At 46.9% G+C, this 25293-nt stretch overlaps 1 protein-coding gene across 5 annotated transcripts in view; it reads right to left on the bottom strand.

Moving 5' to 3' along the window:
- Positions 1-25293, bottom strand: part of KIF6 (kinesin family member 6) — a 372892-nt gene that overhangs the window by 57323 nt on the left and 290276 nt on the right. For all 5 annotated transcript variants that reach the window (XM_058663574.1, XM_058663580.1, XM_058663599.1 and 2 more), the window contains 2 exons: positions 19043-19151; positions 12952-13007 (listed from right to left, as the gene is read on the bottom strand). In XM_058663574.1, the coding sequence (XP_058519557.1) occupies positions 12952-13007; positions 19043-19151 (165 nt within the window). The remainder of the gene's footprint in view (positions 1-12951; positions 13008-19042; positions 19152-25293) is intronic.

The following is a 25293-nucleotide window of genomic DNA, read 5'->3' as shown; positions in this document are numbered from 1 at the left end:
ATTAGCAAATAATAATAATTGTCACACTCCAATTATTTGTTAGGAAGTCTTCTAGACTTCATCTCAACATGTTAGTAAGTTGTTTTGCAAAAAGCACAATTAAAATTTTAAAATATTCAGGCATCATTAATGATGTCTTCAACAAAGATTAAACTAATGAAATCAGTGTTTACTTCATTATAAAATTTACATTTTTAGCAGTTAAAGCATCGGACTGGTGGCTTGGCAAAAGTTTAGCCATTTGCATACAGGAGTCATTGAAACGTAGTGAATACAGGACAAATTATCTGAAATCACTGCCTTCACTTTTGACCCATGTTTTAGTGACAATGTGTATGGTGTGGCCACGGTTAGTTTGGCTATCTTCCTTAGGGCAGTGGTATGGTAAGGAACGGTTGATAAAACCCAATTCTGAACAACTTTTGTAAAAACAAAGTAGGCATTGTGGTACAGCAGACACACACATCCCATTTCAGAGTGTCTGGGTTTCAGTCCGTCCCACTTCCAATCCAGCTTCCTGCTAATACGCGCCTTGGGAGACAGCAGGTGATGTTTCAAGTATTTGGGTTCTTACTACCCATTTGGGGGACCTGGACTGAGTTCTAGGCTCCTGGCCTTGGGTTTGCCCAGCCCTGGCTGTCACAGGCATTTAGGTAGAGAATCAGTAGATCAAAGATCTCTCTCTCTCTCTCTCTGTTGCTTTATTTTTAAACAAATAAAAACAACTAAAGGAGAACAGACAGAGCAGTGTTACTCAAGCTTGGTTTAAAAAAAGTAGAGAAAAGGGAATTAAAACAGGTGATAGATTGAGAGAAAACCTCTGCTCTGGACTCTATAGACAAATGTCCACTCTTCAGAGGACACAAAGAGCTCCTACAAATCAAAAGCAGAAATTCAACTAACCAGAGGGCAAAAAATATGAGATACATGAATAAGCACTCAATTTCACCAGCTGCTAGGGGAAATGCAAATTAAAATAATAGTAAAATGCCATATTTTTGTTCTCCAACTGGCAGAGACCAAAGTGGCTGATGTTATTATGTATAAGTGAGGAAGCAGGGATGTGGGTACTATTACATACTGCGTGGGCTGTGAATTAATGAAACCCTAGGGAAGGTTAAAAATGTCCACAACCTCTCAGCATCAATCCCAAAGAAACACCTGTGTACAAAACTGCATGCCCTGTTTGTGACAGAACAACTGGGAAAAAGGGAAATACTGCTTATGATGAAGTAAATAGACTGTATTTTATTGAACATCAAAAAACGACGAGTGGTAGACTCATATTTGGTTTTAATTTAAAAATGTTTGTGTATCTATTTTCATCTACTTAAAGAGAAACTGTATTATATATGTTTGTCTATCTGTCTATCTAGAGAGAAAGAGAAGATGTTTTATCCACTGCTTCATTCTCCAAATGCCTGCAAGCAGCCAGGACTGGGCATATAGAAACCAGGAGCTTCATAAGGGCCTCCCACACAGGTGGCAGGGGCCTAAGAACCTGAACTATCATTTGTTACCTTCCAGTATGCATTAGCACAATGTTGGATTAGCAGCTGAGTCGCAAACACTAGAACTGGTACTGCCTATTAGATGCATGTTACCCAAGTGACAACTTAATGGCTGTATCTCCCATACATACATACATTTATATGTAGATATACATGCAATAGTCTTATCCATGTTTTTCCCCCCATGGTTACAGTTACCTAAAGTCAATCAAAGTAAAAAATATTAGATGAAAAATTCCAAAATAAACAATTGATACATTTAAAATTGCATGCCATTCTGATCAGCAGCATGAAACCTTGTGTCATTCTGCCATGTCTCCACCCAGTGTATGAATTTATCCTTGGTTCAGTGTATCCTCATTGTATTTGCTGCCTGCGCATGAGCCACTTAGTAGCTTACTGATTATCAGAATGACTATCACAGTACTTTGTGCTCAAGTAACTGTAATTTAATCAGCACAGGCATACCAATGCCACCATTTGCATTTGCCAAAAAGAAGCCACACAGTGTTTTTTGAAGTATCATCTCACATCATCACAAGGAGAAGAGTGACTGTAGTGAAATAAGGTGGTTTAGAGAGAGGTACAGCATTCACATAACTCTCACTGCAGTACGTACACTGTAGCCTATGTATGCACAGGAAAATCCTAGCACATAGGGAGCCTAGTACTCTGCAGCTTCAGGCATCACTGTGGGTCTTGGATGAGGAAGTCTGCTGTATTGATGCACTATTGGAACTATGGCGTAAGTCACTCATGAATCAGTTAGGCAATCACAGAGCAGCAACCACTCTCCACGCCTGTCTAAGCGGTAGGTGGGAGGTCAGGTTCTAGGTAAGAAGGCTGGATCCTCCCCCATCTCCCAGCACACTCTCGCCTCTTCCCTTGTTACTTTCCTAAGAGAAGAGGTGGGGGGAAAGCCTTCCATCATCTACTCCCTTCCCTCTTTTAATCATCAATGCCAAAGGAAGACAGTGGAGGCTTAATGGTGCCTTTTTAGCTGGACTGTGAGTTTTCCTGCTGCCTGACTATGGGTTTTGACCTTGGAGTCCAATAGAAATGGTGCTGAAGTATCAGCTACCTGGCTTACAAGGTGAAATAAACAGGCACGTTTTTGAACAAACAAGTACCTCAGTGGGTTTCATTTGTAATAAGGGGCCAGCAACAGCACCTCTGCCAAAGTGGGCTGTTTCTACTATGGTTCTTCCGGGCAAGCCCAGCTCTTTCCAAATATTGATAGCAGACTTCAGGGAGTCCCCCACAGTGCTTGGTCTAGTGGTCTTGCTTGTGGCCACTCTTTCAACCTCACTCAAGAAGCTGTCAGGACCTGCTGTGTAAGCTGTCCTCTCCATACAAATTCCCCGAGGTGGGGATGAACAGCAAGGCAGCATCATTGCTTGGTCCGTGCCGTCCAACAGCAGACATTTACCCATGGAAGCAGTACTGAGTCACTCAGGAGGCGCAAGTGTCTCTGCCTGGGCTTCAGCCCTCCATTCAAGGTGCACGATTTAACCAGTGAGGCATGACCAATCAGCATATTTTTAGCTGACTTAAAAAAGGTGAAGAAGAAAAAGTGCAGTATGGGGTCAGCATGGTGGCTCAACAGGCTAATCCTCCATCCTGTGGCACTGGCATCCTATATGGGCACTGGTTCGTGTTCTGGCTGCTTCTCTTCTGATCTAGCTCCCTGCTTCTGGCCTGGGAAAGAAGCAGAAAATGGCCAACGACCTTTGGACCCTGCGCCCACATGGGAGGCCCAGAAGAAATACCTGGATTCCAGCTTTAGCTGCTGCGGCCATTTGGGGAATGAACTTACAGATAAAAGACCTTCTCTATCTCTCCTGCCCTTTGTAAATCTACTTTTCAAATAATAATAAAATATATCTTAGGAAAAAAAAAAGTGAACAAAAGGAAAGGTGTGATAGACAGTGAGTGCATTCGAGGAAGGGTCTGATCCACAGGGTCCTGCCACTTGGTGAAGCCAGCATGGGAGACTGGGGGTGCCTCCCTCCCAAGGGGAATGCCTGCTACAGAGGCGTGTTCTCTGCTTTCGAAGGCTGTGCGTGCAGTTTTCAGCTTCCAGGGTGGTTGACAACAGCAACTTGCTGTTCAGCATCCCTTATAGAGCTACCCTTCTACCCCAGCAGTGATGATCCCCCTTTAATCAACATCAGACAACCACACACACTCATCCTGGGGAAAGAACCTATATGGGCTGCCTTCTCTAGGTAAATGAGTAAGCGGAGTCCAGCTTGTGCTGCTGTATTTAAAGACAGACCCTTCCCTTGCGAGGGTGCTGAGGCAGCCCTCAGCCTGGAGGGACCACCCACTTCCAAAAATGCTCCCATCCCTCTGCACGTCTGAGCTGTGTGATTTACATAAAGTTGACACTTCTTTGCAGGGTCATTCTGATATCCAGATGACGGTATCTTCTGGCACCATTATTTTTGAAATACTAGGATGAAAACCATCATATCAAGGATGCGTGCTAACCGCTGTGTCGAGATTGGAATGTGTCAGCTGCTTTCTACAAATGTGAAATCACTCCCCTACGAGGGAAAGAAATTTCATCTTAAGATATTTCATTAAAATCAAATAGGTGTTGGGAAAATTGGTTATTTGAAAAAAGATTCAGCTTAGAGCTCTAGTTTTTACCATATTCCACGATAAATCCTAAATGAGTTGAGTGTGGAAGATGGAACAATAAGAAAAAAGCTATCAGAATATCTAGGAGAGTATTAAATGGACACTTGGCAACGGGTGACCCACTGTTAGTTCTGTCAAAGTGAACTCCTTCTAAATGCAAAATCAATGGAGGATGTTATAAAAGGGAAGATTAACGACCGTGACTATGTTAAAATAATAAACTTCTTGTGAACTATGATGTTATAGCCTTACCAGGACTGGCCATTGCTGCCACCACTGGCAGAACAAAGGAACAACAAGGCGGAGCTTCACCAAGAACACCTGGGAATTGTGGAACTGATGGCATCTTCTGAGAGTGAGATAAACCCTAGCAGAGGACACGCAATATTATCACTGTGCCTGCTCTCCTTCCCTTCATCCTTTTCCTTTTCTTTTCTTCTCTCATTTATTCCTTCTTTCCTCTTCTTCCTTGCCTCACCTCCCTTCCCTTTCCCCTTCCTTTCCTTTTGCTTCCTTCTTCCTCTCTTTCTATGTGAGAAACCCTCCTCTTGTCATGTTCTTTGTTGCCTGGATGGCCACTCTGACACACAAGACCTCTCTTTCTCCTTGACCAAAGCTGCCTGGCCCGGGGATGAGTTTCTGAGCCACAAACAGCACATGGTTCAACAGCTACTATCCTTAAGGCCTAGGGAACATTAATTAGGCAAGCTAAGCTCTCTCTTTCAGTATCTTTGAGCTAAAAAAAGTAAGCAAAAAAAAAAAAAAAAAGAACTAGCTTGTTGGTCTTAAGGACTGAGAGGTAATGGATATTTTCAGGTTGTGCTGGTGCCTGGCAGTACAAGGCCTTGAGCAGGCAGGGCTGATGGCTGGCACAGGCTACAAGGGAGACATGAGGGAGATGGCTGGGCTTTGGGGCCACCCTGGCTCCTGATGTGACCCAGGTCCATTCTAACTCCTGACTGTATTATTGCATCTTCAGGAGCTTCTTGTATCTTAAGCCTGAGCAAGTCCCCCTGGGTTTCTGAACATCCAGAGTCAAACTGCAAACCATTGTCTCTGTGATCCAGAATGCTCTTCACTGTGACTTGGGGTTCATTCTCGGGAGGCAGGAGTGCAATGGAATGATCGTTTAATAAGGACAAATTGAATGGATCTATTCTACTTCTGCGGAGGAAGGGACATTGTGCACAGAAAGGGGACTGGTCCACCTGGAGGAGAGATGGATCAGGTTGGTGATGGTCAATGAAAGTGTCCCAAGAGAGAAGGGACCCAGGAGTGTATCCCTGAAGAGATATTTGGACCTTGGCCTTGAGAGGCTGCATTGGTAATCAACTCCCAACCCTCTCTGCTTCTCTGTTGGGTTTCCTTTGTGCTTAGAGAAGCCTATTTGTTTTTCAGTAACTGATCTAGTTTATTCCCTGGGATGAAGTGCCCTGGATGGACATGGCTTAATAGCTTCTCTTATGCAAGAAGGGATAGCCACCAAGGAAGACTAATAGATGGCCCTCCTGGCTTATGGTGATTGATGCGGGCCAGCCTTCCTGAGTCCTCCCAGGCAGAGCCATGTCCTGGACCTCGGTCACTCCAACTGTCAGGCCTTTGGGGAGGCAGCCATGCATCTTTCCTCACTGACTTCCCAAGAAAATCTTGGCTTCCTCCTTTGTACATGATGATCACTAATGTTCCTTCTTGTATTTTATAGTTTTCCAGCTTGTGTCAAATCATTTGGCTCTTTGATCCCCAAATGATGAGAGCAAAAATGTTCCATCCATTTCGTGAGGACATCATTCATGCTGCTTATGGGCTGTCACTCATACCACTGAATCTCATTCTGCCATTTCAGCGTCACCTCAGTCATTGCAGAAGGGACCTTGAGGAGCCACGTGGGGCCTTTTTGTCCTGGATGGCCTGAGCCATCTCAGAAAGAAGCTTCTCCTGGATGTCAGGATTTTTAGGATCTCTATCCATTGATTGAACTCCTGGGCTAACGTTCTGCCACATTATCTAACCTATTTTCCTTTGTTTTAAAGATTTACTTTATTTATTTGAAAGGAGAGTGGGAGAGGGAGAGAACAAGATCTTCCATATGCTGGTTTACTTCCTAAATGGCTGCAGTGGTGAAGGTTAGGTCACTCTGAAGCTAAGGAGCCAGGCGCTTCCTCCAGGTCTTCCACGTGGGTGCAGAGGTCAAAGGACTTATGTCATCCTACAGTACTTTAAAGGGAGCTGGATAAGAAGTATAGCAGCTGGGACTCAAACTCACACACCAATTAAAAAAAAAAGAAAATTGGTAAAGAGGAAAAGGATTCCAGTGTAATACAGCAAGGCTATTTGTTCCTTAGAAAATTTTTTTCCTCTAGAAATTAAAATTTCGTAAAAAGCTTCTGAATTCTAAGTAAGCAGCACAGCTGTGCCCAGGAAGCCGTGGAGCAGCAGGGACTGGACACGGGCCCCTTCTCGCCACATGCCCCTGGCGGCCCGGCGCAGCTGTGAACTCACTCTCAGAAGTGCTGACTGGGCTGCTCCTCCCCAGCCCTGCGGGGTTGTTCACATCTCCATAACTGAGCAGCCTCAGCCTTTCCTAATCCCCTCTGCTATTGGGAGAGCCTCATTTTGGGGAAAAAAAAATAAAATCTGATGTTTTATATTGCATTTCCTAACATATTAAGGATTTCTTTCATTAGCTGTTGGAGAGGGAGCAGATGAGCAATATTATCCATTGCCTTGCTCTCCAAACGCCCACAATGGCCAGGGCTGGTCAGGCCAGAGTTGACAGCCAGAGCAAGGAATGCAGTCCCGGTTTCCCACGTGGGTGGCAGAGTCCAACGACTTGAGTCATCACCTGTGCCTTCGTGGTCGGCATTAACAGGAAGCTGGGGTCAGGATCTGGAGCTGAGGATTGAACCCAGGTTCTCTGTTATGGTATACCACTAGGCTAAATGTCCACCCAGTTAAACACCCATCCCTGAAATGTGACAAGTCTATTGACATCATTATACATCTATTTGATTATATCATTATTTTTTATTAGGATTAGAGTGTGTCTTGTTGGAGTTCTAGTTGTAAATCAAAAGAGTTTTGAGAAGTTCTCAATCACTTTATATGTTTCTCAGGCAAGCACCTGCATCTAAAGCTGGATTTTAAACCTTCTCACCCACAGCTTGCCTTTTCCCCAGGACAAATACAATGAAGTGGTATCTCTTACAGGAGTTACAGTCCTTTCTCCATATCACTGAAACACTTATATAAAGTCTGTAGTGAACATTATTTTTGTAGACTTAGCATTTCTCTCCTGTGGAGAAAGAGACACCTTTGAGTCCTTAAAAAAATATATTGTTCAGTTTATGTGGCGTGGATGGGCTGGAGGACAAGACAAATGGTCTAGGCCTGGTCAGCCAGAGAAGTTCGTCCCCTCCAATGGAAGGTTTGGTTCAGAAATGGGCACGTGACTTAAGCCAGGTTCATCATCCCTCCCCCGACTCCAACCCAGGGACTTTGGTCAGGGTTGTTGGGAAAGATCCCTTTTACTGGAATCATGAATTCCACAGATCATGAAAACTTGGAGCTTCCAGGGCACCTGGCCCCTAATGGGGGGAGGCTGTCAGCCAGCTTAAATGAGTGGGGCTTAACTGTGGAGAGACAGCAAAAGAGAGAGGACAGGAAAGGAAGAGAAGGGAGGGAGAGTTCTGCATTTGAAGCTGGCTGTACTCTTTCTACTTTCCAGTTACAGGAGACAGCACATTTCCTTTTACGTTTGCAGTCAAACATCTTGGCCAGTGGAAATTAGGTACTGCTTGTTCTTTTCCAGGATAAGTGAAATTAAAAAAAAAACCCCTAAATATTCTAATGCACATGAAAAGCTGGATATTTTAAATGCATATGTGATGTGCCATTTCATAAAGCAGAACCAACTTTGTAGATTTCAGGAATCCTGTTAGCTGATTTCCTCTGACCCACATCCTAGTAGCAGAGGTGTGAGGAGACACAATACAGTGCAGGCGAGGAGGTGCTGGGTGCATGCACCAGGAGGACAAGACCTTGGCTTTGCTTTTCCTACTCTTTACTTGATGGTGGCATGTTTTTATTTCTTGTCCTTGATGGCCTCTGATGCCAGCTCTTGATGGGACTTCTTGAGTCCTGGTATGTGCTGGTTTAGGTGCCTACACAGGAATTCTTCACCATATCTCTTTCCACTGAATCCCATTGGAGTTTACGGTCTGAGTTCTCTTGGGAATTTGGAAACAACAGTAAATCTGGTCAGTTGGATTGCTTCAGAGGCTGAAAATACAACTGTTCAGTGCTCTTGTTTCAAACCACTGAAAATAGCCAGTTGTGATCCATCTGGGATGCTGGGTCCTTCCAGAGTTGCTGCACATCCAAAGACATCACTGTGCAAACCAGAGGAGGGTGCATCTGTCCGTAGGTACGTGGAGCTTGAGTTGGTGCTCATAGGATGGGGAGCAAGGCAGACTGGGCTATGGGCCCACTCGCTCCCACACAGGCCTGGTATGATCTAGCACTAATTGTGCTGCAAGGATCCTTTTAATTCTAGTGGGCTATGCTTCAGGACCCTGAGCTGGAGTCTAGCTCAAGCTTTATTTTTGGGGGGTGGTGGTGTGGGGGTTAGTGTGCATTTCATGTTGGACGGAAGACAAAGATTCAGGAAGACCCAGTAATAACAAAATTTTAAAATTAGAAGAAAATGTTGAAATCAGGCAAATCTGAATTTGTGGATACTGTGTAGAGTTTTCAAAGAAGTTGGACAGAAATGGATTTTAAATCCAGTTTGGCCATTTGCCGGACCACTTTCCTGAAACTTCACTTAAAAAAAATCTTGACAATAATAGAAAGACCATGTTTCACAGAAACTAAGCAGAGAACATGCTCAAAACTGGGGAAAAAAAAACATAAAAAACAGTCCTATTTATCTTATTGACAAAGACACAGAGCTGAGAAATGATTTTCCTAAATCTCAAATATATAAGAGAAACTTTTTTTTTTAAAAGTATGTTGTTCAATTGATGGGTTGGAGTCCTCCTCTGAATTTAAAGTAGGGCAAAGAGAATCTTCACAACCTTCTATTGGCTTTTCTAATATTTGTTTGGTTCTTCCCATTAATAGCTACTTTTATTACATTGCCTGCTATGAGTGAATTGATGGTGGAGTGGCTCACTAGTGAAAAACCCTTTTGTGTAGTTTTCTACGATGACAACTTTCATTTGGGCCTGCAGGGTTTTGGGGAGGGATGGAGAGATGCCAAAAGGTGTAAGTCAAACACTTTTCACCTGCCTTCAAAGCAGCTGGCTTCTGGACAAGACTAGGGAGTCAGCTTTAGGCCGAGAACAGCCATTCCTTGTCCTCTGCAGCCAGAGACAATGCTGCCAGGGGTGGATCATTGATGGAGGAAGACTGACACCAGGGTGCTTGTAAATGAAAGATGCCTGGTTTACACCACTGCTTCTACACCAGCCTACTTGTCTCACAGTTTCGTCTTGCTGGCATTTTAAGAGACATGATAGATGGTGTGTACAAATGTGTTCCAAACAGGCCATGTGATGAAAAGCAGCGTTAATGCCCTTGGGTATTGGACAAGCAAATGCCATAAAAAACGGCCCTCCTGCAGAAATGAGAACCCTATTATTTTTCAGGAAGATTAAATTGGTGATTTCTTCCATTTCTGATTTCTGCTTCTTTCAGCATTCAGGATTGATGTAAATGGCGTGCAGAGAAGGACAACAAATAAATTACGGCCAACGTTTATCTACCTAGTTGAGTTGGCTGCTTATAAGGAAAAGAAATAATGGACTGATGAGGTCATGGAAGCACCAGCTGTTATGTGTTTGCTACAGAATAAACAGCATTTAGGAACTTTTAAAGAATGCAACTCAGGGGGGCAGCTCCAGCTCACACCTTCAGTGAAGAAACAAGTACCCTAAGAGGAGCATCCTAAACTTGGAGTGCACAGGCTGACAAGATGTGTAGGGCACAAGTACAGCTCTGATGTCTTCCTCGCAGGCTAATGGCACGTGGCCTCCTTGGTATCCCAGGCCTCAGAGTCCACAGGGTCCAGCAACACAGCTGAGAGCAGAGCTGAGTCTCACCCCTGACTCCTGAGTCCTCTCTGACTACCTCCAGACTCCTAGGCTCCCCAGAGCACTTGTGGGGGACATCAAATTCTATTTGATTTCAGTTTTCTTTCTGGAAAAAAATAACGCACTCAGCAATGTCATAAACGTCCCGAAAACAGCTGCCTTTGTGGTTGCCTGGCAGATTTTATTCACCTGCACTGATTCTACCATGTAGTTCCTGAGCTTTTGCTTGCTGTCTGAGATGTTTAGATGATAAGCTATTCTCTGTGGTCAGGCATCAGAAAATGACCATTCACCTGCGGCCCCTTGGACAGAACTCTGGGTCTTAGATTCCTGTTTGTGAGAAGCGAAGAATGACATGGGCCTTGTCAGCAGCACTGACTGAACTATCCACTTTCCTGAAAACACACACACACACAGACACACAAACGGAAGCTTGAATCTCCATGCTGGTGTGAATTCTACTTGTTAGTTTCTGGAAAAAACAAAAGTTTCCTTGCCCAGGCCTTCTGTTGATCTGGACCCTGTGTGTGTGAATTACAAACAGATGTTCTCTCTGTGCAGGCCAACTGCAGTCCTCACTGATCTGTCCTCTGGCTTTTGGATAGGGCACAACCTGTGCTGCTCTGGGGCAACCTTCAACTTATCTCGCTTCGAGAATGAGGTGAAGTGGATTTCCCCAACATTCATTACCACGCAGCAACCGTGGGCTTATAATTACCCGTGACAATGGCCCCTTGTAGGTAGAGTGGCACACTAGTCTGTTAGTGTGGGAATTGGTGCTTTCCAGTATCCCTCACTTCATGAATGCTGGAACCATCTCACTTCAGTGTGAAATAATGATCAAGAGGAAAACTTTGTTTTTGCAAGAGCACTTTATAAAAGGTCTTTCTTACCCATCCAACGGTGGAAACAGAAAACTGGGTCCCTGGAGGCTCGGATGATGCTAGTAAATGAGCCCTCAGCCCACCATGATCTGCTTCCCCTCATCGCTGCCCTCCAGACAGCTCCCTCCAGGCAGGCCACCTTCCAACTCGGGCTGGGCTGCCCTAAGTAGAGGGATTTCTTTTGCTAATTCAATTCCTGATGTAGTGGCAGGACATTAATTTGCATACCATTTTGGGTCACCTGCCCCACTGAGACTTGGATAACGAAATGCACACACTCTGTATGCCTTCGTTTTTTTCATGAAATTTTAGGAGAGTTGGGAATCTTGGTCAAGAAAGGGATTTGCAATCATTACTTGTGCCAGATATCTTCTGGCAGTCTGCTGAAGCTATGGACTCACTCAGGATAATGATCCCAGGTGCAGAAGAAAGCCAAACATGCAGGCTCTTGGGGAAACAAATTCTACCGAAACAGGTATTAACATTTAAAACATTCTTCGTGACACAAAAAACTGATGTACATAAATAGCAGTCTAATACATTTAAAGTACTAATGAGCACAAATGGTATCTTATGTTGTGTGTTCACTGTTGTGGGAGACAAAAACAGTGACACATTAGGTAAAACTGCCCCCTCCAATGCTGGCATCCCATATGGATGCCAGTTTATGTCCCAGCTACTCCATTTGCAACCTGGTTCCTTGCTAAGGTGCCTCAAAAAGCAGCTGATGATGGTCCAAATGTTTGGATCCTTGCTCCTCATGTGGGAGACCTGGATGAAAGCCCTGGTCCTGGCTGCTGTGGCCATCCAGTCCTCTAGGGTCATACTGCCAACACTGTCACTGAAGGCAGTGCTATGTTTCAATGAGAGGTTAGGGAAAATATATGCATATTTCCATCCATCCAGGATTCTGGACCTTAGGGTAAGAAGCCCTAAGGCCCATGGAAGGTGGCGGCTGCACATGGCTCAGGGTCTGGTTGTCCCAAGTCCTTTCTGTTCCAGGCTACCAAGGGCACGTGGTGGTTACTGTTTCCCTTACCGAGCTGAGCTGATGCTACTGTGACTGTTCATACCCTGTAGGAAAAGCCAAAGGGGGCACTCACCGTCACAGGGTCTTCTGTCCTGTCCTCATGTGTATGTGGGAAGGAAAGAGAGGAAGATGGGCCCAGGGAGCCAGCTGCCTTTCTGAACACAGAGGTGAGGCTGCTGCAAGCCTGGAGTCTCTGTTGTGTTTTTCCAGCTTAGGATGTAGAGACATTTTCCTCTTGTCTTGACAAAGGTTGAGGTATGTTATCATTACTACTTTTAACTGCTTGCATTTGCCTCTTGCTATAACCTGCCTTTCCCAGATGCTCACCTAGCGGGAGGAGCAGTGCTTGCACAGTGCCCCAGTGAGGAATAGTGACTCTTCTTGCCTCTCATCCTTCCCCTGGCTTTACAAAGCCTACTGACAAATGCACACCTGTGCCAGAATGAGCAAACCTAAGCTTTGGGAGGTGTGGAAGTGTTTCATATCCCTTGGAAAATATGAACTGACATCATGACTTTGGTGCAGTCATCGCTGCCATGCACCAGGGGAAAGTGAAGCTTTCTCCTTAGGATGCTACTGAGCTCAGACCTGCAAGAGGATGGCAAGTTCAAGCTCTAGATCAGACTGCTTCTCCTGGAGGGTGCTTGGAGACGGTAAACTCCCAAGGAAGGGACTTAAGGTAGTGTCCTTGGCAGGGTCTCTGCTGAAACCGAGCTTCAGGGCCATGTGCAGACACATCCTGACCACTTCACTAGCCAAGAGAGATTGACAGAATATCAGCTGCTTACCGATTTTGCGTCTTGCTTCATTTATGCTTTCTCCCAGGGCCTTTGCTTCTGAAAATCTAGAGGAAAAACGAAAGCAAGAACAGATAAGAACTGAAATTTTGACTTCTTTTGTCCATCTTTTAAAAAAATAATAGTATAAAAATTTCTGAGAAGGTATATGAAAAAACTTTAGTAAGTAAAATGTGGTAGGCCTAAACATGGAGATAAAATTTACATTAATGAGAGGTATCACAAACTTCTACTGTATTGGAATAGAATATTCTTTCTCATATTCTCTAATGCATTCCTCTTTCTATTGTTCTGTGATGCATGGGGTACCAGAATAAAACATGGCCGTATGATTTTCGCACCATGATGTATCAGTTACAGTGCCAAGATCACATGGCTATAGCCAAAGAAGACATACTTCAGTAGTGTGAGGCCATTCCGATATAATTCAGCTTAACAAGCACTTGTGGGGAATGTGGGTCATTGTGCTGGCTCTGCAGGTTCCCACTGGCCTTTGCTGCTGGGCAGGCATAATCTGAGATGTGGCCCAATCCAGCAGGTGAGCCGCTACCTTCCTACAGTGTTCCCAGGTGGCCACGACTGCAGCAGTGTGGTAACCACTTTGTCCCCCTCAAGCTGCTAGGCTTTCATAGGAACGGGCAGTCACACACTGCTCAGTGACTCCTCTACCTCTGCTCCATAGAGTTCAGGTTTAGAGAATCTGAGAGCAGGGCTGCGGGACGGCTGGAAGCCTGAAAATGCAGGCGCCACGAGCACAAGAGGCGATTCCTCTGTAGTGCTGCCCAGTGGAAATTTCCACATGTGTCCAGGGGTCTGCTGGGGTTTGGCAGATGGCAGTGGAGTATCAAGGGGTGTGGACACCTCTCTCCAAAGAGCCACCCTGCACCAGAGCTGGTACACAAATGGCAGGGTAGTCTGCAGGGACCAGTGACACTCTCCCCTGCTGCCCAGTGCAGAGCTAAAACAGGCTTTCCACTGGAGAGGTGTGGGCTGAGGGCTATGCCGTTTCATGAGCTGTTGGCAAGCAGTGGCCACTCCGGGCCACCCTGCCCGCTTGTGTTCCTGGTCATTAAGGGAAACTCTGAGAAGCCCAGCCCTGATGGAGGAGGGTAGTGGGGGAAAACGTAAAGTGAGGCAGGAGAAATGAGGAGGAAAAGGGGGAGGCTAGCAAAGAGGTCAGGAAGGAGGTGACCCTACCAGTCTTGCCTTGCTCATCTTGGCTCACCCTGGCCCTCCACACCTTCCCACCCAGCCTAAGTGTCCTTCACTCTTCACTCCCTCCTCTCCCTCTTGTCCCCAAGGTTCTCCTCTCCCTGCACCACACAGACAGCAAGCCTGGGTCCAGCATCCTTTTTTCTGGCCTTTCACTCCCATCAGGTATCACCCTCCATCCCCCGGCGGGGGAGGGGACTGCTGCCTCTTCCTGGAGCCCCTATCTTCCTCTGGCTCGTTACTACCTGGCCCCTCCATTTCCGCCCCGCCAACTGTTTCTCTAGATGGCTGTCTAGGATTGCGTGAGTCTGCGGTGGGAGATGAACCCAGTGCTCTGTAGCACCTGCCGTCAGAGCCACCGCCACAGAGAACTTACCCTATGAGAACTGCAGGCTTACTGGTTTATTTCCCTTTTGGCCATGTAAGCTCTGTGGTGAGCACTTGGCCTCTTGGTGAAGAAGCCGGTTAGCATGCTCATGTCCCACATCCCAGTTCCTGGATTTATTTCCTAGCTCTGGGTCCTGGTTCCTTCTTTCTGCCTGTGTGGACCCTGGGAGGCAGCAGTGATGGCTGAAATGACTGTGCTCCTGCCAGCCATGCAGAAGACCCAGACTACAGCCAAAACTTCTGGATTTGGCTGTCAGGCCCAGCCATGGATGTTGTGGGCATTTGGGAATGAGCTAGAGGAAGAGAGCTCTTTCTGTCTCTCAAATACATAAAGAAAAGCTTCAAAATATAAGCTCCATGAGGACAGTGACCATGTCTGTTTAATTTACCTTTTAAAATGATTTCTTTTTATTTGAAAGGCAGAATTACACACAGAGAGAAGGACACACACACACAATCTCCCACCCGCTGGCTCATTCTCCAAATGGTCACAATGGTTGGGGCTGGGCTAGGCTGAAGCCAGGAAACAGGAACTCCATCCACATCTCCTGCTTGAGTGTCACAGACCCAAGCACTTGTGCCATCCTCTGTTGCTTTCATAGGCACATTCTAAGGAGCTGCATTGGAAGTGGAGCAGTTGGGACCTGAACCTGTACCCATTTGCTGCAAGTGCCTGGGTCATAGGCACAGGCTTAAGCTCCTACACTGTGATGCCACTCCCAGTTTAACTCACTCTTGCATCCTGGAACTTAGGCCAGAGGCTCCCTGCCAGGAAGCATTTCACAGGTAATTTGTAGAATAAGAGGAGATAAACTGATGAGTGAGCGTGTGTGCAGTCAGCACATGTGGGAAAAGAGCATTGGACTGGCGGTCAGTCAGCAGCCGTGGACCAAAGGCCCACTCCACTTCTCACTGGCGGCAGCGCGGGTGGGGAATTAGCTATCTCACTTAGATGAGGATGAGATGCCTTTTGGGCTGGATTGATGCAGCAAGGACGCACATGGAGGGATGCTTTGTGTGTGTGTGTGTGTGTGTGTGTGTGTGTGTGTGTGTGTGTATGCCTGGCAGAGGGTGCAATGGCCTGTGAGGTAGCGGCTGTCCGTTGGCAGCATTGACCACACACAGTAAACTGGTCAAGGACACTCAGTATGGCTGCCAAGGCTTCATTTGCTGTGGAAAGGTGAGGTGAGGTGGAATCCTGAGTGACTTCCAGGAATAGCTTAGCCTTCCATTTTACTCTTGGCAGATGGGGCCCCCTCTGTTACCATGGTAGGGGGTGGGTGGCAGGGCAGAGGCTAGGGTGGAGGAGATGCTGTAGGCTTGCACCTGTTTCCACCCCAGGGTGGTCAGAGCCACACACACATGGCTCTGCAGCAATTGCATTAAGCTATAAGTCAACGAGAGGGGCTGATGTTCATGACAGGGCCTGCTGGGTACCCAACAGCTGCTGCACTCTCACTTTTGTGTCAGCTGGAGGGCCTACTTCAGGTCCTCTGGGTAAGTGTGTTGTTAGAGGGCAAGGGGCTCCTGCGGTGTCCTCCCTGTCCAGGATGACTATTCACAGAGAACACCCACCCCTCCTAACTTGTGAGGGAGAAAGAAGAATGGGCCTCAGGTGCCCACTTCCTGTCCTGCAAACTGCACTATAGTACCTGGCTGCCTCCGCTCCACCATAACGAAGAGCCTTACACTTCTGATATGAATGCCCCTTTCCGCCTCTGCCTCCTCTGAGATGGCTGCCTATCCATCTCCTGGGCAGGGCTTTGCCCGGCTCTGGGAGGCTTGGCTCCCACTCTCTTGCCTCTAGGAGGCTCTGGGTAATTCTCAGGCCATGTTCTTGGCTGCTAAGGCTGCTCTAAATAGTCGATTTCAAAAATTCCCAAACAAGCAAAAATGTACTCTGGACACCATTTGGTGATTTTTCTTTCTTTCTTCTTCTTCTTCTTTTTTTTTTTTTTTTGTTTTAAAAACCATGGGGATGCTGAGAAGACTCTAGCCTAACCTCTGTTCTCCAAGTCAACAATTCCAGTTCAGCACACAAAAGAATAAACACGAAAAAGAAAAGAAAAAGAAAAAGAAAAAGCAGAGGGGGAAAATAATAAAGGTTAAATCCAGAGTCTTATTGGAACCAGGGGACTGCTATTTGTCCTGGGCACTATTTCCAGATGGTGGCATGGGATTTCTCTCCACTCTCACTCCAGCCTTCCAGGCTTCAGGGCTCCCGCTCCGTTCTGTATCGGGAGCTGCTTCAGTTCCCTTTATCCACGCCTTTGTTTCCAAGCATAGTTGTCTCCTTCTTTGTTTTCTTGTTGAGCTGTTTAGTGGGTAAACAGGAAGATGCCGCAGGAGGATGTGTGGCAGCAGAGAGGTGGCTGCGCAGGGCTGGCCCAGGGAGCTGCCAAGCGTGGGCTTCCCAATCTCCCTCCCATTCATTATCTACTCCAAGCATGAGTCATGCCTGGAGAATACTGTGATTTGGAATTGCAATTTCTCTGTTTTGGAAAAAAAAATCTGCTTAAGAATTGGCTTGCATGCTCCAAGCATAGCAGAGGGCAAACATCCTATTCATGTGTACCAACATCTTATTTCTGTTGTCACAGACAGGCAGTAACTTTGCCTGGCTGGAGGAACCAGAGCTTACTGATGCTGTGCAAGGTGAAAAGGAAAAGAGAAATCCCTGTGGCAAGTCTCATGGATGGACAAGGGTGGGCCATTCATGGTTCCCTCCTGAAATTCCCCTATTAATTCTTGCCAGAAGGGAGTGGAGAGAAACATTGGAGGGGACCCTGGGGTTAGTAATCCTGACACTGGGGCTTAGAACCTACTTGCTATAGGCTGAATTAGACCAGGGCTTTTGTGTAAGGGTGATTGGTTCCAGTGTCTTTCTGTGTCCCTCTTCCAATAGGATGTCATAACAGCAGAATGGTCAGACCGCAGAATGGCTTGGTATTAGAAGTGAGGTGTCAAATGGGAGGTCAGGCCGATGGGGCCCAGATGCAGAAAGGTGAGATGAAATCCTGGAGCTAGAAAACAGCAGCTGAATGCCAGCTGAGCTCTGGTCTGGGTCTCTCAGCTCAGGACTGACTGGGGCTCCTGTGGCTGTCCCACTTGGGTCCTCCCCTGCATGAGAAGGAATGGCAGCAAACACATGGACAGGACCGGGGTACTGGAACACCACTCCCCAAATAAGAGTTGCAGGAGTCTTCATTAGGGGAAACCTGTGCAGCTGTCCACACATGAAACTATTTTCTCTTGGTCTCTGCTGCCTTAAGCAGTCATGAGCACGTGATCTCTAATCACCAAAAAACCTCCATGAATGTCAACAAAAGCCCCAATCCTAAGAAAGAGGGCAGTTTCTGGGCTACACCCTGTTGGTGCTGAGCTATTCTTTAATCCTTGATGTGACTGTGACTTCCAATGGATGTAGAAATTGTTTTAAAATGTGGGCTGATGTCGGACCTGGTGCAATGGCTCAGTGACTAAATCGTCACCCTGTATGTGTCAGGATCCCATATGGGTGCCGATTCATATCCCAGCTGCTCCACTTTCCAATCCAGCTCCCAGTTTATGGCCTGGGAAAGCAGCAGAGGACGGCCCAAAGCCTTGGAACCCTGCACCTGCATGAGAGACCTAGAAGAGGATCCTGGTTCTTGGCTTCAGATTGGCTCAGCTCCAGTCATTGTGGCCATTGGGACAGTGAAACAGTGATAGAGGATCTTTCTCTGTCTCTCTTGTCTCTGTAAATTTGCCTTTCTAATGGAAAGATGTATTTATTTTTATTGCAAAGTCAGATATACAAAGAAGAGGAGAGACAGAGAGGAAGATCTTCCGTCCAGTGATTCACTCCCCAAGTGACCGCAATGGCTGGAGCTGAGCCGATCCCAAGCCAGGAGCCAGGAACTTCCTCCAGGTACAGGGTTCCAAGGCCCTGGGCCATCCTTGATTGGCTTCCCAGGCCACAAGCAGGGAGCTGGATGGGAAGTGGGGCTGCAGGGATAAGAATTGGCGCCCATATGGGATCCCAGCACGTTGAAGGCTTGAAGGTGAGGACTTTAGCCACTAGGCTATCATGCCGGGGTCCATCTTTTCTTTTTCTTAAACAAAGAAGCAAAGAACAGCTGTAGGGTTTGGTGTTCCAAGACAATCATTTGATTGACAGAACCTTCCCCATCTTCAGAACAAGGGTTGGGGGGAAGTCGCAGAGTCTCAGGTTAATGAGAAGTCAGTTACAATGTGACAGCTGCATGTCAAGTTCATGGTGTTAGTCATAGACCTGGCCCCAGCAGCTGCTCACTGCAACAAGCCTGGGATGATGGGGGCTCACACATCAAAGAACCGTTGTGGGCTGGACATACTCAAACATGAGTCTGAATGGATGCCTTTCAGCTGGGCTGGGCAGATGAGGAAGGAGGGAGGAGTGACTTTGCTTAGGGCTGGGCTGGCGGTGCCTGGGAAGGCCAGCTGTCGCCTCAGATGGCCTTACCTCTGCTTCAGAATCTGCTTGTTGTCACTGATGGTGATGCTGTCGGCATGGTCCCTCTTGAAGGTTTCAAAGGCCTCCTGGCGCCCTAAAGACATCTCCTCTCTCATTCCTGTTTGGAGAAACAGAGAAATGCCTCCAGTTACAGCATCAGGAATCCTGTGAATGTCCTTGTCGCTCTGGTCAGACCCACAATGCCAGCCTTGGCTCAGAGAAGCACACAGCAAAGTGCTTCTGACTAGACAGGTGGCCCCAGGCTCTTCCAGCTGGCTGCCGAGCCACTGGACCTTCCAGTGACACCCACTGTGCCCCGCAGGCCTGGGCCTGCGCCTCCATGGGACTTGGGGCTAGGGTGGGGCTTGGAATGTTGGGTCAGAGGAAATGGGAACCAGAGTGGCAAGGCCAGCACTGCCCAGCACATCTGTAAATGCACTTTATGCCATTGTTCCAGGCCACGCTGTGCCCTGCTTTCCTGCTGTGCTCCATTTTGGTTTGATGTTAAATCGTACACTGAGTTCCCAGGAATTCAGTTCAAAGGATGATAATCCAGACAGATACAGAATCCAGAAAAGTCTGCTCCTGGCCCCCATGTAACGATTCATCCCTGTTCCCTGTGGCTGGTGAGGGGGCACAGTTCCTAGCGCAAAGTGAGATCCTCAGTGGGAAACCCCAAGGCCCTGGGCTCCCCAGGGTGTGTCTACCTTCAGTGTGCTGCATTGCCATTGTCAATGTAGGCTAACACTCAGTGCTGGGTCTGGATCAGAGTGCAGATTCTGAGACCTGGAGTTAGAGCATTTAAGAGAGAGAGAGAGAGAAATAGAGAGAGAGAGCGCAAGAGAGACTAAGCTGCTACAGCAAGCAGGGAGCATCCTTGCACCAGGCCCCCTTCCTCCCAGTCTTTCAGGTGAGGCTCTGGGCAAGCATGTGCATGCCTAGCAGCTCCTCCATGACAGCTGGATTCACAGCCAGGTTGTGGACACATCTACGGTCCTTGTTTCAATGTGCCTGCCTTTGCCTCTTTGGTCTGCGTGACCTTTCCCTGTGTTTCCATCCAGCAAGTCTATTTATCTTTGAAGTCCTGGATGAATGTTATTATCTCCATGAAGCTATCCCTGCTGCTCAGGCAGCACAAAGCTTTCCCCGTCTTGTGTTTCTTATCAACACACCTGAACTTGCACAGCCCAGCAGCAGACCCTGTAACTTCCCATGACAATCCTTTCTGGCAAAATGCAAGCTTCTCTGGGGGTAGAGATAACTTTTTTTTTTTTTTCAATCTTAGTATTTTGTTCAATATCTGGGATTCAGGAGGTGCTCAGCATATATATGTTCCATGAATCGGGCCAAGCACAAGGTGAGAGTGATGATGTACTTTGGGCTTCCGGCCCTGGGAACACAGTCCAGGGCTGGCTTGGCTCACGGTTGAGGCCTGGGGTTCCGGAGACGCTTACATCTCTGCTTGCCTGGAAACAGCCCGCTCCGTCCCCTTGCCTAGCCTCAGTGTGAGGAACTGGACCAGCCCAGCTGACACCAATTTGATGATTACTATGATAAAAATAGCAGCATGAAGAATGTCTGAATGATGAGGCACACAGAGACACTCCCGCCCTTTTCCAATAAGAAGCAAATGGGTACGACTCGGTTCTGTCTCCACATCTGCCTTGCACACTCCAGTGGTGTGTGTCGGGGGGCAGGGGGAGCTGGAAAGGAGTGGGCGTGGCAGAGTTCTTGTGAGATGCCAAGAGGTAGACCCCAATGCATGACAGGCTCTGTGACAGCATCGTCCCCAACAGGAGCCCAGGGCTTTATCCAGTTCACCTCCCCCATCTGTGCCCACTTCTCCCACGGTGATAACCCAGGGTTGGAGTACAAGTTCCGGAAGAGGGAAGTTCCACAGAAATGCCTCTGAAGCTTCTCTGGGGGACCAAAGCAGATTGTCTCCCTCAGTGGAGGTGGTATCATGGCTTCTGCCAAGCAGGCAGCAGCAGGGGTTGGGGCTGGGATGTGGAGAGTTGCTCAAAGAGCTACAACACAGCACAAAGCTCCTGCTCTCTCCTCTTGGCTTTGCTTTCCTGTAGAACTGAAGCAGCAGAGGCTAAGGGTTTTCAGGGCCCGTGGTACTGTTATAGCAATGGGTTCTGGGACATGAAGAGTCAATGGGCACCCCTCTCCTGGGGTCTTCCTCCAGGTGTGTAGAGGCCTGGGCAGTGGGAACAGAAAGACACATTGCAAAGAGTATGCAGGGAGAAAAAAACAAACAAACAAACAAACAAAACTCATCTGGGATCATCCTGTTAAGAATCTTGAAGGTCCTGCTAAGAAGGCTGGGGCCAGAGGTACAATGCCTCAAACACGGGTCACAGTGTTCAAGCACTGAGGACATCCCAGAGTATACATCATGGTAAAGTGACACTGAGAGTATTTAATACTTCTGGTGATGGAAAAGGCACTGAGGAATCCATCAATGCTGCGGGTTTATCACCATGAATGTGACATTTTTTTGCTGTTGTTATCCTGGCAGAAGTATTCTGGAATTAGTGATGCAGTGAGTGACCCCTGGCACCAGGGCTGTAATCCTAGCAGCGACCTACCCAGGGAGCCAGCTCTGGAGGCCAACGGGAGTCGACAGACTGAACCCAAAGCCCCAAGGTGCAGCAAGGCCTGGATGCCTCTGGGACTTCTTGGTAGGAAGTCTCACAGAGCACAAGACAGAGTCCACAGAGGCCCAGGGAGGGACTCCAGGGGCAGCTGTCGGGTGTGAATCCTGTCTGCATCTATTCCATCCGACTCGGTCATAGCCCATTGACCGGCCCTCCCCTCTGTGCTAATAGACCAGTGCGCACTCCAGTTTGGGGTCACCCTCAGAGTTAATGAGCAACTTCTTTACTGTTTGAGGCAAAATTACCACTTCCTGTTCAGTCTGGGAATTCAGAAAGCAATCCCCCACCCCTCCACTGCCCAGGCCCGTGGCAAGTTCTTTCCCCTAAGCTCATACTGCATGTGCCAGAAAAAAAGAAAAAGAAAGAATAGAACAAAAACACCCATTGAACACCCGCCTTGCTAATGAGACAATCACCTGTTTGTTTATTCTCTCAAGAAGTATTTATTTATCTTAGGAGCAGTGCTAAGCCTGTGATAGGCATGTGAAAAATCAAACACGCAGATTAAAGCTTTGATCCTTGTGCTGAAAGCTCACAGTCTGGTAAGGGAGAGAAAAAAGTGGAACAAATAATTATAGTGAGTAGTGAGGGTTGCTGTTTGCTGTAGGGAGGGTAGGCGGTGCCCAGCCCTGGGAGTCATGGAGGAAAGAAAGTGGGAGAGAAAGGGCAAAAAGGCTGCAGTGCAGAGAAACATGTGCCCTCCATCTGGAAGGACTCTGAAGGTTGAAGCAGCACTGCACACACAGGGAAGAGGCCAGGTGGAGGGGGAAGGGCTGGAGTGTAAATCTACAGGGCAAATTGGGAAGCTGCATTATGGCATAGTGGGTTAAGCCACCCCATGCTATGTCAGTATCCCATATTAGAGTGCTAATTCAAGTCACAGCTGCTTTGCTTCTGATCCGACTCCCTACTGGTGATCCTGGAAAAGAATGGACCAAGTAACTAGACCCCTGTCACCCACTTGGGACATCTGGTTGGAGTTTCTGGTTCCTGGCTTTGGCCTGACCCAGTCCCAATTTTGTGGTTATTTGGTGAATGAACCGGCAGACAGAGGATCTGTCTCTCTCTCTCTGGTCTGTTATCTGGTAGGAATGATCTAGGAGTGGTTAAAAAAATGAGTTTCTTATACACTTTATAACTAAACACGGTGCTGGGTGCTTTGTTTTCTTTTAAGATTTATTTATTTTTATTTGAAATGTATAGTTACAAAGAGAAAAGGAGAGACAGAGAGAGCATGAAAGAGCTAAAGAGAGAGAGAGAGAGAGACATCTTCCATCTACTGATTCACTTCCCAAGTAGCTGTGATGCCCAGAACTGGGCCTATCCTAAGCCAGGAGACAGGAACTGCTTTCAGATCTCCCATGTGGGTACAGGGACCTAAAGTCTTAGGCAACTCTCTACTGCTTTCCACAGGACCTATACAGGGAACTGGATGGGAAATGCAGCAGCCAGGACTTTAACCAGTGCCCATATGGGATCCCAGCAATGCAGGTGGAGGCTACTAAGCTTTCTGTTGGGAAATCACCAACCCCTGGGTGATTTCTTATATATCATTCAGTTATACTTCCCATGGTCTCTGCTAATGAATTTTCAGATGAGAAAACTGAGATTCAGTTAAAGAAGTGGCTGTAGAGGTCAATGTTTGTGGTGTAGCTGACTAGGCTGCTCTCTGTGTTGCTGGGATCCCATATCAGGGTCTGTAGCTGCTTCACTTTTGATCCAGCTCCCTGTTGATGCACTTGATAAAGTAGTACAAAATGGCTCTGGCTCCTTCCAGGGGGCCTTGGATCCCCGACACTCCAGAAGGAGGCCTGGACAGAGTTCCTTTCTCCTGGGTTTGGACTGACCCAGTCCCAGTCACTTGAGGAGTGAACCAGCAAATGGAAAATATTTTTCTTGTGTTTCCCTCTCTCTGTATCTCTGTCTTTCTGATAAATAAAATAAATCCTACAATAATTAATTGGTTATAAAAGGGTAAACACTGCCCAATTTTTTTAAAAGATTTATTTACTTTTATTACAAAGTCAGATATACACAGAGGAGGAGAGACAGAGAGGAAGATCTTCCGTCCGATGATTCACTCCCCAAGTGAGCCGCAACGGCCGGTGCTGTGCCGATCCGAAGCCGGGAACCAGGATCTTCTTCCGGGTCTCCCACGCGGGTGCAGGGTCCCAGTGCTCTGGGCCGTCCTCAACTGCTTTCCCAGGCCACAAGCAGGGAGCTGGATGGGAAGTGGAGCAGCCGAGATTAGAACCGGTGCCCAAATGGGATCCTGGGGCATTCAAGGCGAGGACTTTAGCCACTAAGCCACGCCGCCGGGCCCAGCACTGCCCAATTTTTAAAGGAAGAATTTTTCTCTAAGATCAATTTTTTTCTAAGGAAAGCCTGATGGAGTGGACAAGGTTGATTGGTGCTCAAAATGGTAGGTGGTAGATTTGCCCATGAGGTCACATCATTCTTGATACTCCTCTTGTCTAAAACCTTGAGTTTTCTTCTGTTTCACAGGAAAAATCATAAATTTTGTTAACTGATTCCCTAGTTGACTTCATATATCGATATATTCTATTGCCATTTCTAGAAAATTTTAAGTTCCATGATTTTTAGCTTGGTTTGTTTCAATATTATTTTTTTTTCTTTTTAAAGATTTATTTGTGTAAAATGTGGAGATAGAGTTTGGTGGGATGTGGAAAAGAGATCTTCCATCCATTGGTTTTCTCCTCAAATGGCCACAGTAGCTGCGTTTGGGCCAGGCTGAAGTCTCAATTCTGGGACTCAATTTGACTCTCTCAAATGATCTGGCAGTGGATCAAATATCTGAGCCATCCTCTGCTGCTTTCCAAGTTATATCAGCAGGGAACTGAATTGGAAATGAAGGAGTTGGAACATGAGTAAGAGTTCAGATAGGATGCTGGTGTCACAGATGGTAGATGGTTTAACTTGCTGCACTACATACAGGCCCCTGATGTCGTATCTCTGGCACCTGGATAGTACCTAGAGTACAGAAAGAAGTCCATCCAATGTCTTTGGATGCATGGATGTTATAAATGCTAAGTGTTCTTTCTTTAGATGCGGTGTTCCATGATGGGCTGGGGAAAATGGACACATTCATTGTCCATTACTCACTCTTCTTCCAGGTGATTGGGCAGGACCATCCTCTGTAGGGTGTGGTTATAGACACTCAACTCCTTCTCACTGCCTGCCACCCCAGCCCACCATTAGAGATCAACTCTAATTGTAATCCACTTTCATAAAAATGTAGCTACTTTTGACAATATCACTATTTTAGCGATAACAAAGAACTGCATCTTTTTTGATGATGAGCTAATACTAAGTCCTGCAAAAGCATATGAACATGATAGGCTATATCAAGATCAAATCTGGTAATTCATAGACAACAGATTCAAAGCGGCACTAAACAATAGTAAAACTACTATACCAATGCATGAGGGGGGAATCGAGTGCGATCCTGACAACCTCTTAACAGGAGGTCATGTGCGTGGAGCAGGGGGGCACTCCAGGGTGGAGCAGGTGGCAAGGAGAAAGCCTGGATCCCAACCATGAAGACTCCCAGACCTTCACCACAAACTATTAATACGA

The sequence above is a fragment of the Ochotona princeps genome, chromosome 1, assembly GCF_030435755.1.
Source record: "Ochotona princeps isolate mOchPri1 chromosome 1, mOchPri1.hap1, whole genome shotgun sequence".
NCBI classification, from domain to species: domain Eukaryota; kingdom Metazoa; phylum Chordata; class Mammalia; order Lagomorpha; family Ochotonidae; genus Ochotona; species Ochotona princeps.
This window is presented reverse-complemented; position numbering and strand designations above follow the sequence as displayed.